At 38.9% G+C, this 14,589-nt stretch overlaps 1 protein-coding gene across 3 annotated transcripts in view; it reads right to left on the minus strand.

Annotated features, from left to right (window-relative positions):
• LOC127951367 (potassium channel subfamily T member 2-like) overlaps window positions 1-6,805 on the minus strand; it is a 29,754-nt gene extending 22,949 nt beyond the window's left edge. For all 3 annotated transcript variants that reach the window (XM_052549230.1, XM_052549229.1, XM_052549228.1), the window contains exons 1-8: window positions 6,714-6,805; window positions 6,414-6,493; window positions 6,002-6,101; window positions 5,587-5,635; window positions 5,360-5,419; window positions 5,081-5,155; window positions 3,336-3,419; window positions 2,608-2,702 (exon numbers count right to left, since the gene is read on the minus strand). In XM_052549230.1, the coding sequence (XP_052405190.1) occupies window positions 2,608-2,702; window positions 3,336-3,419; window positions 5,081-5,155; window positions 5,360-5,419; window positions 5,587-5,635; window positions 6,002-6,101; window positions 6,414-6,493; window positions 6,714-6,805 (635 nt within the window). The remainder of the gene's footprint in view (window positions 1-2,607; window positions 2,703-3,335; window positions 3,420-5,080; window positions 5,156-5,359; window positions 5,420-5,586; window positions 5,636-6,001; window positions 6,102-6,413; window positions 6,494-6,713) is intronic.
• Between the last annotated feature and the right edge of the window lie 7,784 nt (window positions 6,806-14,589).

Consider the following 14,589-nt stretch of genomic DNA (forward strand, 5'->3'; position numbering starts at 1 on the left):
ACAAAATAGGGCTATTGGCTATTATACAAAATAATTGAAATCAGTGTGAAAAAAATCCTTACCGTCATTTATCAAAATCCATTTACACTTCCATGTGCAATTCCATTAATAATTGTATGAGATTAATTCTCTTAATATATAAATTTAAGTATATCAAAATGAAATCAATAGAAATGTTGGTAAAAAATTAAAATACACCCATGCCAGAGACCGCGGTTTGAGACTCACTCGGAGCAGCCGATTGGGGCCTTACACATTGGTGCCATGACCCGGATGGGAGTGAGGTTTGGGAGGTAAGTGTAACGGAGGCCAGCAAGTAGGTGCTGTACAGGTAAACCAGCAACTGACTCTAGTGGCTTTAGTCATTTAGCCTCCTTAGTATGTCTGCCTCCTACGCTGGAAACCCATTCAGAATCAGAGTGGGACCCGTTACAACAGCAACTCATAATAATTAAATCACAGAATCAATCATTCAAACAATTAATTAAAACTGAAGCAAGTAACCAATGTCTTTATGATTTAATGGGTCATTAAACTATTTGCTCAAAAGAAGTGAATGAGTGTTGCTGAGTGACACAAACATTCTGCTTAGTTTGGAAGTATTTATGTTGGCAAAATAGAGCAAAAAGAGCCCAAATTAACAATGTTGTATCTAACAATAGAACATTTCATATAATTAATTTATAGTGTACTGAATTGTAATCTAAAACGGATTTCACATTTGCAAAGTGCAAAATGTGTTTCTATTGTAGAAAATAGCACTCTTGCTGGTATGATCCAGTTTAACTCTAAATGTTATAAAAACAAAGAAATTGAAGAATTCATACAGGGCAGTTGATTATTATTATTATTATTTTATTTTGGTGGTATTTCAGACCTTGCATGATACTATTTAACATCAATACCAGACTAGCTTGCTTGGTGTTAAACTTAATAGAGGGATACTGAGATTTTCAGACATGCTTTACACCAGCATTTAGCGTTGTCCACTTGGTATTAGCAACCATATAGCAATGCCCTGGCAACCACCGGGAAAACCCTAGCAATCACATAGCAATGCCCTGGCAAGTGCCCAGAACACCCTAGCAACCACTAGCAACTCCCCTGCCTGAAGAACCTAGCAACCACATAGCAACACCCTGACAACCATTCTGCCTGAACAGCCTAGCATCCACAAAGCAATGCCCTGGCAACCACTGGAAGATCCTAGCAACCACACAGCAATGCCCTGGCAACTGCCCAGAACACCCTAGCAACCATAAGCAACTCCCTGGCTGAACAACCTAACAACCACATAGCAATGCCCTGGCAACCATCTTGAACAGCCTAGCATCTACATAGCAATGCCCCAGCAACCACTCTGAACATCCTAGCAACAATATACTGTATCGATGCCCTGGCAACTGCCCAGAACACCCCAGCAACCATAAGCAACTCCCTGGCAACTACCCTGCCTGAACAACCTAGCACCCACATAGCAACACACTGGGAACCACCCAGAATACCCTAGAAACAACAGAGCAATTCCCTAGCAACTACTCTAAACACTCTAACTCCCTGGCAACTACCCTTCCTGAACATATGGTATTCTATGATCCTCCTTCGTTAAATGGATAGTTCACCCAAATTTGAAAATTCTATAATTAATTACTCACCCTCATGTTGTTCCAAACCCGTAAGACCTTGGTTCATCTTTGGAACACAAGCTAAGATATTTTTGATGAAATCCAAGAGCTCTCTGACCCTGCATAGAAAGCAAGGGTTCTATCAAAGAAATATGGAAAGAAAAACTGGTCCATCAGTGGTTCAGTCGAAATTTTATGAAGCTACGAGAATACTTTTTGTGTGTAAAATAAAACAAACAAAATCATTATTCTCCTCCATGTCACCCTACCACAACGTGGTATGTGAGTGTTGCTTCTCATAACTTTAAAGTTACGGTTGAACCACTGATGTCATATGGACCACTTTAACAATGTCTTTACTATGTTTCTGTGACTTGACCATGCTATGACTCTTGCTGTCCATGGAGGGTCAAAGAGTTCTTGGATTTCATCAAAAATAACTTAATTTGTGTTTTGAAGATGAATGAAGAGCACACAGGCTTGGCACTACATGAGGGTAATTGATGACAGAATTTTTACTTCTAGATAAACTATCCTTTTAAGTGAATGAAGACCAGTTTTTCTCTGCAACAATTTGCAAAGTTGGGAACTCTCTCAGGCTCTGGGCCCTATGCATTTCTTTCCCCTTTTCCCCTCAGTTGCAACACTCCTGAAAGCCTATGTTTGTGTAATCTTTAAATGTCCAAACACTTTTTAGAGCCACTCTATTTTACAATTAGCTTGGCAACACACAAGGGATTAATAAGGATGTGAACATGGATGGACAAGTACATTTGTGGTGAGTAAGTGCCTCTCCCTCTAAAAGCAGAAACCACAGAAAATTAGCTGCAATTCAATCTGTTTTTGACCCTGATCATGCGCCATGGCTAAGGCTGCAGTTAAGACTAGGAGATACAGTTGTTGAAAAATCCTGTCTGACAAGCAGTTTAGGGTCGTATTTTCGTGTGTTGCTCATATGTGAGTGGATATGTGACTGACTCACAAAGTGAAAATGAGGCAGATGATGGTGGAGATGAGGATGAGGAGCTGATTGAACATGGCTGACTGTGTCCGGTGAATAGCACGATGAAGATCATTCTGAAAGCCACAGAGAAAAATATGTCAATATATTTCTGTCATGACTCTCACAGGTCTTAGAATGGTAATGTACATGGCAATCTTAATGTGTTTAATCTTGACGGAATACATCTGCTACACTGCTGCTGCAGAGCAAGTACAGAGACTTACTACTGCCAACAAACACATCCACAACATGCTGCTGTGAGAATGTAGGAAATACTGCTACTGCACATATAACATGTTTCAATAACCTGCATATTTATCATACATGATCCCTCCATAGCATAAACAGGTGGAGCTGGGGGAGGTGGAGGATTATTGCAGCATGCTGCAACTGCTACAGCAAGCACTAGCCAAGTATTTGAATGTTGAGCAGCGAGCTCATTGGGTGCTGATACAAAGAGACAATCAGCTGTGCCATGTGATGATGTTATTTCGTCAGATTGAGTTAGACCTGCTGGACATCTAGAGTTTATATATATATATATATATATATATATATATATATATATATATATATATATATATAATATATATATATATATATATATATATATATATATATATATATATATATATATATATATATAGATTTTTTTTTATTTTTTTTTTTTATTTTTTTTTGATACTTTCTTCCAAACATATACTCACAACCATGCTTTCCAAAGAACGTTTTGCCAGCCAGCAGTTCAGAAACACAGGAATGAAGAGGGACCGGAGAGGAGGATAAATAATCTGTTACAACAAAGAGCAACTATTAAATCACCAAAATACAAATGTAATCCTTAAAAAACAGTGTTGGGGAGTAACTTGTTACATGTAACGGCGTTACATAATTTAATTACAAAATAAATGTAACTGTAAACCATTACAGTTGGTTGTTTAGGGTAGTTCTGCAAAAACTTAATGCTGAATAATATTTATGTATTAGTTTGCCTGTTTTTGATGTGCACAATGCCTCCTCCCATGCAAAATCCATTTAGTAATGCAAGGCTATTCTGATGCTTTTGATGGGTACTTTTGTTTAATTTGCAGCGCAGCACATCTGCCAATTACATCAATCCACATTGCTGCTGAAAGCTTCAGGCTAAACTTTTCTGAAAGTTGGCAATATGGTGAATGATAAAAATGTGTTCCAGTGCTGAAAATTTAAAAATCAACAATCAGAATGGTCTCAAAGAAGAAAGAAATGTTTTAACTACTTAAAGGAATAGTTCACCAAAAAAAAATAAAGATTCTGTCATCATTTACTCACCTTTGTGTCGTTCCAAACCTGTATGAGCTGCTTTCAAATGTTGAACATAAAATAAGATATTTTGAAGATTGCTGGTAATCAGTTTGTGGTTGCCAGTGACTTCCATAGTAAGAAAAAAAAACTAAGTATGGTACATGATAAGTAAATCTAAAAAGTAAATAATGACAAAATGTTCATTTTTTTTGGGTGAACTATCCCTTTATTTTACATTAAAAGTTAATTAGTATAATTTTAATTCAAGAGTCTGCCAGTGATAACACTGATAAGAAATTATATTTTATGTAAAAACACTTCACAGTGCTCAGTCAAAGTAAGTTTGGAAGAACATACATGAGCTTTAAAAAGGTTATTATACATTGGAAGTTAAATTAACTCAAAACATCCCGCAGTACAACATCATTTTTGTTTTTAATGTTTCTTAAATAGCCAGGGCATTGCTATGTGGGACAGTTTTGGGGCATTACTAGTTGGTTGCAGGCAGGGTAGTTGCCAGGCAGTTGTGTATGGATGTTATGGCATGGTTGCCAGGGCATTGCTATGTGGCTGCTAGGCTGTTCAAGCAGAATGGTTGCCAGGGAGTTGCTATGTGGTTGCTAGGATGGTCTCGGTGGTTGCCAGGGCATTACTATTTGGTTGTTGAGGGTAGTTGCCATGGGGTTGTTTAGTGGTTCCTAGGTTGTTCAGAGTGGTAACAATGTGTTGCTATGCAGTTGCTAGGGTAGTCTGGGTGGTTGTCAGGGCATTATTATGTGGTTACTATGTTTTTCAGGCAGGATAGTTGCCAGGGAGTAGCTATGTGGTTACCAAGGTGTTGCAATGTTGTATTCTAGGTGATTAATTTTAAGCCCAAGTCAAAATGAGTCTTCATGATATTCTGGTTTATAGTTCATATTCAGGAAAATCTCTAACCCTTTGTATAAGCTTAGTACAAGCTTAGTAAAAGATATGTTTGCTTTAGCAAACAACACCGATAATAAAAGAAAACCAGAAGACCAGATGAAAATATTTATGGATTAGGCCTTAAATCAATCTTTAATCTTTAGATCAGAAAGAACTGTGTTTAGATGCGGCAGTATCAACATCACGGCACTATTAGTGTCAGTTGTTTGTTGTGTCAGCAGTTTTCCAATGATATACTTACTCCAATCACAAAGGGCACAGTGTCAATCATTTCCAAGATGAACGCTATTTGAAGTACCTGCTGCCATATGTTTCCCTAGATCATTAGAGAGAGCAGAAACAAACAGAATGATCACAGATGTTATCAATATACTTGCATGGAAAATATATTAGTAAAGTTGCCTATATTGTTAATTTTGCACAATGATTTCAGGGTCGTTGTTTAGATAATGATTCTTGTAAACTAATATCTGAGACAAAGCTAAGAAAATACAATAAATAAATAAAATAATAATCATACCTTGTATCGTAGATATGTCAGCAGGATTCTTGTAAATAAACATATAATTGCAACAGACACCTAAAGAAAATAACTCTTAAATACATACACCAACCACCAGTGAATATTCTAATGCTTATTAATAACCTTATATCGGTTCCATAACACAAACCTTACACAAAATAATCCATACGTACTCAGAAAAGTCAGAAATGGTTGGATATTACAAGATTTATCTGCAAGACTACCTGTGCACCCCAGAGTATGGTATGTCGTTGAACCCAAATAATTGAGGCCCTGGTAATAATACAAGGTTATTAAAATGATGCAAATGAATAAATCAGAGCAATTTTATATTCGATTTCTGTTTATAGCTCTTTGGAACTACATACCAGTTGATTTCAAGCAGAGTATAATTTTTGTGTGGGACATCCAAGCTATGAGGATAGAAGAAATATCAAATATCAATATGGAACACTCATGTTAATAGCAGATGTGAACTGAATTGAAAAAAAAATAGTAATTGCAATATAAGAAGTTACTTTTACATAATGAGGCAACTGATTTTTTTTTGTCTTGTTTTACATAAATCATTTAATTTGGGCCAGATGTTTTATTATATTGTCCTTCTCACTGTGTATAAGGAATTAGAAAAATATATACCATTTATGTTCAGATACACTTGAATCTTTCAGCACTCTGTATATATACAAAATGCAGCTTAACACCTGGAGCGACAGATAAAACACTCGCACCCTGAGACCTGAATAATACAAAAACAGTGTTTATAAGCCATTTTAGACAAGGGTAGTGCATAAAAAGAATGTTATCACATGCACTCAAGAAGTGAGATTTTTGGAACATTAATATGGAACAAAACACACATTTAAAAATATATATATATATATTTATAACTAAATTAAATTTTAGACCAGTGGTTTTTTTTTTATATAGTTTTCAAAAATATTGATTTAATGTTTGTAATTCCTTGTGTAATGGAATCAAGAAACATAATTTTAAGATCAGAGAATTTAATGGGAAAATAAAGTGTAAAGAGAAAAAATCTGAGACAAACTGGATCGTTGGTTTTTGATGAAGTAAAACTGCAGACGTTCTTTGAAACTATTCTCTTTGACGTAGAAGTCAACCTGCATCCTGCATGGCAAAACACAGAATTTGCCTAATGATTAAACAATAAGAATTATTGTTATCTCTCCTATACTTCTTAAAATGTTATGCTGTGATTTTCTATGTCTGTACTTCATCACACTGGAGTTATATAATACATTTAGCGCATTGTTTTTGAATACGACAATATAAAATATAAGTAGTTCAATTCTGAGTCGACAAAACGACGGAATCTAGAAGCACTTACTTGACCTCGTTTTTCCGTGTCTCCTCTCGAAGCAAAAAATCCTTGAATCTGTGTCGACGCAAGGGTGCTGCTCCGTTTTCTCCATCAGCCATATTTCTCAAGAGCGAAATAAACTCTTTATAAGATCAGTAGGACAACTTCATATAAGCCCAAAAGTTTGTCTTTGAAATGTTCAAATTATTCTTAATATTTAATGGTCGAGCTGCAAATAATATCAAAGCGCAATCGCCCTCTAGAATCCCTGTCTCTCTTCCCAGAGTACACGCTCACATCTGGTAATTGCGATTGATGGACGCAAATATGCAAATACTGATGTCAGAAGTTGTATGTCATTGATGTCAGTGGCTTCCCCTCGTCAGCAGCTTCTTCTCACAGGTGCGATTTCGTTGTCATATTAAAATAAGCTATTATAGACATGAATACATCCCAAAATATTCTGTGTATGTAAATTAAAAAAAATAAAAACAGACGAGACCAACACACGAACATTTACCATTTACCATGCGTGGACATTTACCATTTAACCCTATTATTATTTAAAGCAATGGCTATTTGTATTTAGTTTATGTAACTTTGAAATTGATTAATAACTACAAACTAACTAACATTACTGAGTGAGGGCTGAAAATATAATTTTTGCAACCCTGCTCTGGCGTTTACTAGCCTACCATAACAGTGTTCTTTAACTGATGATATCCTAGACACACTGGCCACATTATGTGTTTTGGTGCTCAGTGCTATTCACTTTCAACAGTGCTTCTCAGACCAAGAGCTATTTACAAGCAAAAACAGTCCAAAACGTTTTAAAAACCAATATGTTAAAGGGTTAGTTCACCCAAAAATGAAAATTATGTCATTAATGACTCACCCTCATGTCGTTCCAAACCAGTGAGACTTCCGTTTATCTTCTGAACACAGTTTAAGATATTTTAGATTTAGTCCGAGAGCTTTCTGACCCTCCATTGAAAATGTATGTACGGTATACTGTCCATGTCCAGAAAGGTAATAAAAACATAATCAAAGTAGTCCATGTGACATCAGAGGGTCAGTTAGAGTTTGTTGAAGCATCAAAATTAAATTTTGGTCCAAAAATAAGACAAATTACAACTTTATTCAGCATTGTCTTTTCTTCTGGGTCTGTTGCGAGTGCGTTCACAATGCTGCTGACGTGTTTTCTGGCATGCCCAATAACAAAGATAACATGTGAGCAGTGTATTGTTGTGAACACGCTCACAACAGACCCGGATAAGGTCTTGCCCCTATTTTGATAGCTCCGCTGGTTGCAGTGTGGTGTGACAATGCATCCAGTGTAGACATGGTGTTACTCACCTATCGAGGAAAAACAATGCAATCTTGGTGTTTTTCATCCCCGTGCCTTTTGAATTTCCTTGCAGCAGATGTTTTCTACCTTGCTGGGCATTTTAACGCAGCTAGTACACATGCAAATTAATATTTATTTATGTTAATATGTTTGTTACACTTATGAAAACGTTTTTATGAATTGCTGACAGTACAATACTGGACAATGATGTAATCTGCAGAGATTGGGATTGGGATATGGTGGATTGCAGGGGACATGGGCGGGGTGGATCACAATGCCAGCTCAACACTGTGATATCAATCAGCCATCCACTATGGACGCATCGTCTATCGGCCCAACCCTACTTACCACTCTAATATGTCTTGCAATATGTGTGTGTGCAAAGGGACCTCTGGAGACATGGAGACAAACTACAGGAGGTAGGATGCTGACAGGACCCTCCCCCTCCTGTCTGGCTGTTGGAACCTGGACTATAGAATGGCTGTGGCACCAATCAGCCTGCAGAAGGCCCACTCAGAACCGGGATGAGAATCAGGGCCCTGGGTCAGAGACAATATCCAGAGGAATTCCAAAAACCCAGAAGACATGGTTCATGAGGAAATCAGCTGTCTCTTTGGCTGAAGGAACTTTGTCAGAAGAATTAAACGGGGGCTTTAGAGAACCTATTCACAACCACCAGGATGACTGTGTTGCCCTGGGATGGTGGGAGACTCATAACAAAGTCCAGATAAAGGTGCGACCATGGCCTATGGAGAATGGGTAAGGAATGGAGCAGTCCCTGAGGTCGGTGGCATGTGGACTTTCCCTGGCCACACACAGGGTAGGCTTCCACATAGACCTTTACATCCTCCTTGATGGACGGCCACCAAAATCGCTGCTGGAGGAAGTCAAGTGTGCGTGCAATTCCTGGATGGCACCTCAAGGGAGACTTATGACCCCACTTCAAGACCCAGGCCCAGGTCAGATCTGGCTCTTGGGCTTCTTGCAACCACCTCTCCAGTTCCCTCTTGAAGGGTTGTGATGATCCTTAACCTAAAGGTGACTTGACTTGATTATTCCCAAAATAATCAAGTCAAATCAAGTCACCTTTATTTAAAACTGCTTTAAACAAAACAGATTGTGACAAAGCAACAACAGTTAAAGGCTGTTCATCATTGAATTTAGTGATTTCATCATCCAGCTCAGTTCAGTTTAAATGGCATCTTTGCAATCATTTGCAATCAAGTCAACGATATCGCTGTAAATGAAGTGTCCTCAACTAAGCAAGCAAAAGGTGACATTGCCAAGGAACCAAAACTCCATCAGTGACAAAATGGAGAAAAAACCTTGGGATCTGATCTGTATACAGACTGGATCTGTTGGAAATAGTGACCTCGGAATAAGCGTAGATGCCATTCTTTTAATGATGAAGCATATACATTGGGTGTTATGGGAAGTATTCCTGGCTCCGGTTTACCTTATTAATGCAGCCTAAAAATCCTTGAATGGATTTGGATATTAGAAGCGTATTAGTGTGTTATGTGTAAGCAAGGTTAAAGAGATGGGTCTTAAATCTAGATTTAAATCTATGCTAGAGGTTTTTACTATGACTCAGGAAAGCAAGCTAGGGACAGGTCATCTGGCTTGAAATTCTTGGTGCCATGTAAGAAAGGAGAAACTGGAATTGATTAAAAAACATTAAAACATTAAAAAACAAACAACAAAACAGATGCCTTCCCTGGACCCTAGTGAATCTTGATTCCTCCTCCCTTGGTCAGTGCAGTCAAGGGAGCCAAACAGAGCTGAAGTTCTTACTGAACCTCATATAGAAGTTTGCATAGCCGATGAAGCAATGAACCTCCTTCATTGTGGCAGGAATGGGCCAGTTAAGGACAGCCTCGACTTTCTTAGGGTTCATCTTCATGTGGCCAGGAGTTATGATGAACCTGAGAAACTGAGCCTGGGTGACGTGAAACTCGCATTTCTTGGGCTTTGCGTAGAGATGATTGTCAAGGAGTCTATAGAGGACCCTGCTTACATGCCCCTCATGCTCCTCCAATGACTGAGAAAATTATCATCCAGGTATACAAAGATGAATAGATTAAGCATTTCCCAGAGAATGTCATTAATCAGTACTTGGAATACAGGCTGGGGCATTGGTGAGTCCAAATGGCATCACCAGATACTCATAGTGGCCTGTGGGGGTATTGAAGGCTGTCTTCCATTTGTCCCCCTGCCGAATCCACATGAGATGGTAGGCATTGTGTAGCTCCAGCTTAGTAAAAATGGAAGCCCTTTTTAGCAGCTAGAAAGCAGTGGCCATAAAAGGAAAGGAGTATCGATTTCACTTGTTTGAATTGATCATATGGAACTAGGAACTTGAGACAAGTTTATAGACTATTGAAACTCAGAACTGGGGTCTCATGGAGTCTGAAATAGGCAAGTGAGTTGGCAAGTGGAACCCCAAATCAGAATGGTGCCAGTCGACCAGTTTATCCAGGGATTATATCTGAGCAGCAAGGGGTGACCCAGGGTAACAGGAAACTTGTGAGAGTTAATCAGATAGAAGGTTTCCTCCTGCTGGCATTGAAGGGTGGTAAATTGCAAGGACTGAGTGTCCTCTGATCAATCATGGTTTGGACAGGATGCTGGTGTCCCTCCCAAGACAGAGTGGCTGGAACAGCAAGGATGACGTTAGTAGGAGAAGCTCTAATTTTCTGTTTCTAGGCAGGGACCACCAATTCCTGAGAACTCAGAACAAGTGGAGCAAAAGTGGCCAGAAGTCCCACAGTAGAGGCAGCGTCGTTCTCTCATGCGACATTCTCTTTCATTAAGAGCCTGCAATGACCCAACTGCATGTCTTTCGGGGAATCATGCAGCTGTTCAGGGACCTGGGTAGCCTAGATGTCCATCACAATGAGGGACTCAAGATCATTAGCTGGCTCTCGCATGGCTTCCTCATCTTGAAGGGGCTTGGAGAACTCTCCCTGAAAGCATACCATAAGCGCCTCATCATTCCATCTGCGATGGTCCAAAACTCGATGGCGAAATATGCTGTGCTGCAGGAGCCCTGATGGAGAGAAAGCAGGCACTTGGAAGCTTCCTGACCACTGACTGGATGGTCAAACACTTGCTTGAACTCTTCTTCAAAGGCCACATAGAACTCACAACAGGCATCCAGGCATTGCCACACTGCAGAGGACCAGGAGAGCACCATGTCTGAGAGAAGGGTAATAATGTAAGCAATCTTGGAGCGGTCTTTAGGGCTGGAGCTCAAAGGTCAGGGAGCACTGGGTGAGGAAACCCTGGCAGGTTTGGTTCAAAAGACTGTGTCAAGGCTTGTATCTAATCTCTGTGATTACATGACCGATTGTATTTGAGGCTTCATATTGTACATCACAATGAAACACTTTGTAATGCTACAAAATTCACAAACCAAAATAAACACAAAAAAGCACAAACAAAATCAAAACCTGAAATAAATCCATGCCTGGTCCTCTCTCGTCCTTCAGTGTTGTCGCTCCTGTTTTATATCCTTCCATCTCCTCCATGGGACTCGAGACCAGTGGGTCGAGCAGGTGTCGCTCATTTCTAAATCACTCCACCGGCCTCACCCCATTCCTACGGCTCTCTGCCCCGCCCCACTCGTCACACACCTGAAGTGAGGTAAGTAATTCAAATCTTTTGGCTTTTCTCAATGTCAAGGATACTTCCTTGGTAGGACTGATCCTTCCAAGTCACTTCCTTCAGAGGCTAGGTGAGACTCCTCTTTAGCATACGGAGAACACGTAAATGGAACAGGCTAGCAAGTGCACGTAATTGTGTCATTACGTCAGTGAAAAGGTCCGTTTGAATAACGCTGTGAATGGTATCATTAAATTACTTTGGACAACTTAACTAGTAATTTATAAAAGAAATGCAGTTGACGCAACCAATTGTTAAATGACAGGTCCGGTTCAGTTAACCATTTGTATTTGTATAATTTACAATATCAATACGGTAGTAATTTGTAATGGCATTTAAACGTCAAACTTTACTTATATTTACTACAGTTATAACAAATGTTTGGTAACGTGAATAAAAACCGTTAACTCTCCGACTACGCTAACGTTCGACATTTTAGAATTTTTGAACTAACATTTGATGGCAAAGCTGCGCGCATAGGATTGTGGGTGATTTGAGAGCGCGAAGAGCGCGAAGGATACACATATGCATCCTTTCCTGTGTATGGGATATTCTTCGATGGATGTCGATGACGTAGCATCCTCGAAATACTGGCTTCCGAGGATCCTTCCTTGACATTGAGAAACACCTTTTGGCACAGCTTTATTCATTATAAAGAGGAGTGAAATGCTTGTTGTTCCCTCCTTGCTTCAACATTTTAACACTTTTTGTCCATTGTGCGGACAATGATTCTCAGAATGAAGGCACAGCTGCTATTGCTGATTATTACTTTTGTTTTGAAACTGGTATTAAAGGGGGGGTGAAATGCTCGTTTTTACTCAATATCCTGTTAATCTTGAGTACCTATAGAGTAGTACTGCATCCTTCATAACTCCAAAAAGTCTTTATTTTTATTATATTTATAAGAGAAAGATAGTCTGTACCCATTTTTCCCGGAAAAACACGAGCGCCTAGAGGCGTGACGTGTGGGCGGAGCTAAAGAATCACGAGCGCCAGTAGGCTTTTGAGTTGAGAGCGTTTGGAAGCTGTGACACAACTTAATTTTTTAAACTTTGTCCATGTTTAGCATGGGAATCCAACTCTTTAACAGTGTAAAAAACTCAGTATGCATGAAATAGTATTTCACCCCCCCTTTAACAAGATGTGTGAATCATCTGAAAGTGGCTGCTATATTTGCAGCTGACCACTAGATGTCACTGGTATGGTCTGTCTTTGAGGTTTTGAAGCTTGGAATCTTTTTTTGTTAGAATCAGGAAAAAAAACTCAAAAGGCTTCACAAGCTTCATCTGCCATTTCTAAAGTCAAAACAATGAAAAAAAAATCTAACAAAAAAACACATGAAAAAATAAAAACCTCACGAGGGGAGAAAACAAAAACAGAGAACAAATACAACAAATGAAAAAAAAAACTCTGAATACTTACTTGGGGTAGCTTGAGAGGACTCGGTATTGATGTTACATTCTGTGCAGAGGCTTCGGAATGTGTGTTCAAGAAATCATCATTGTAATAGATGTGAGTTTTGGTTATTTGATAGTGTAGCTTATGTGATAGTTTTGCTTGTTGTTTCTATGGAGCCAGCAAAAAACAGAAAGACTTCCCCTTTAGGGGAATACTTTGATCAGATTTCTTCTAACAAGTTAGGCATACACACATACATCTATACATACATTATTACCAATGCATTGTATTTGTGAGAAAAAAGCATTCAATTTCGTAAGGTGAAGTGTATGTTGGATTTGGAATTGGGGTACAATAATAATGCTTCATCTATGCTAAGGCATTACCTTGCCTTTCATGAGAACAAGGAGGGTAATAGAGGTGGGCCCATGATGTGTCATTGCAAATATTATAATAATATACCATTACAATTTTTCCATCCTGATTTAGGATCATCAAGGATCATCAAATCAATTTCTGATTTTCTGTAAAAATACTTTGTTTTACACAGCTTCTCTTTTTTGTAGCTACCAGAAACATCTAAAACAAATATTATATTCATAGCAATAGATTAGTATGTGAAAATTTATTTTTTTCCTCACTCTTATTTCTAAGCCTTAACTGGCACAAAATACAGTGTATCGCAGATCACATCAGGTCATCTGTAATGTATCCACACTGTTTTACACTCTTTGGATTCATTGAAAAATGAATCCTTTTGTAAACCACTTGGCTGAAAAGCTTCAGTGCTTCATGAGGCTTCATCTCGCCACCACAAGGACTTGGTGAGACCCAGGAGGAAACACAGGGCAAAGACTCAAAAACCGCATGAGGAACAAGGGGGACAAACTTAAATACTTAAACTTAAACTTGAATACACTCGGGGAAAAAAAGGCATAGGTAACCTGGATAACCAAGGACACACAAGGAAGAACTAAGGCTTAGGGGAACACAAAGGACCTCTATAGGCATGGAGACAAACTACAGGAGGTAGGAAGCTGACATGATCTGACTTTGAAGTGTGTGTATGTGTGTGCCCTGCAAACAGGCCTGCACTGGCCCTACGGGCCCACTTAGGGCTAGTCTAAGGAGCCCCAGCGCAGGGCCTCTGAGATTTTGCATATTAGCAAAACATTGGTCCCTTAGTTCTGGCCCTGCACGGCAGATCTCACTTAGCCTACACTATAGCTGCATCTGAAAGCCTGGGCAGCTGACTTGCTGCCTTATGAGGCAATGACTTTGCAGGCAGCGTTTTTGCACGAAGGCACCTAATGAAAATGTTTTTGGACAGGCTTCGTAGGCAGCGTAATGGTTTAATGATCTATAAAAAAAATAGGACGAGTTTTGGTGATATCTAAACAAATAATATCAAAAGTACAAAAAGTTATTCAGAAATGTATATTTAAACACAAATCAACTGACCACCAAATGCAACTTTCAGATGCCTTCTTTAAT

This window comes from Carassius gibelio, chromosome B2 (genome assembly GCF_023724105.1).
Source record: "Carassius gibelio isolate Cgi1373 ecotype wild population from Czech Republic chromosome B2, carGib1.2-hapl.c, whole genome shotgun sequence".
In the NCBI taxonomy this organism is placed as follows: Eukaryota; Metazoa; Chordata; class Actinopteri; order Cypriniformes; family Cyprinidae; genus Carassius; species Carassius gibelio.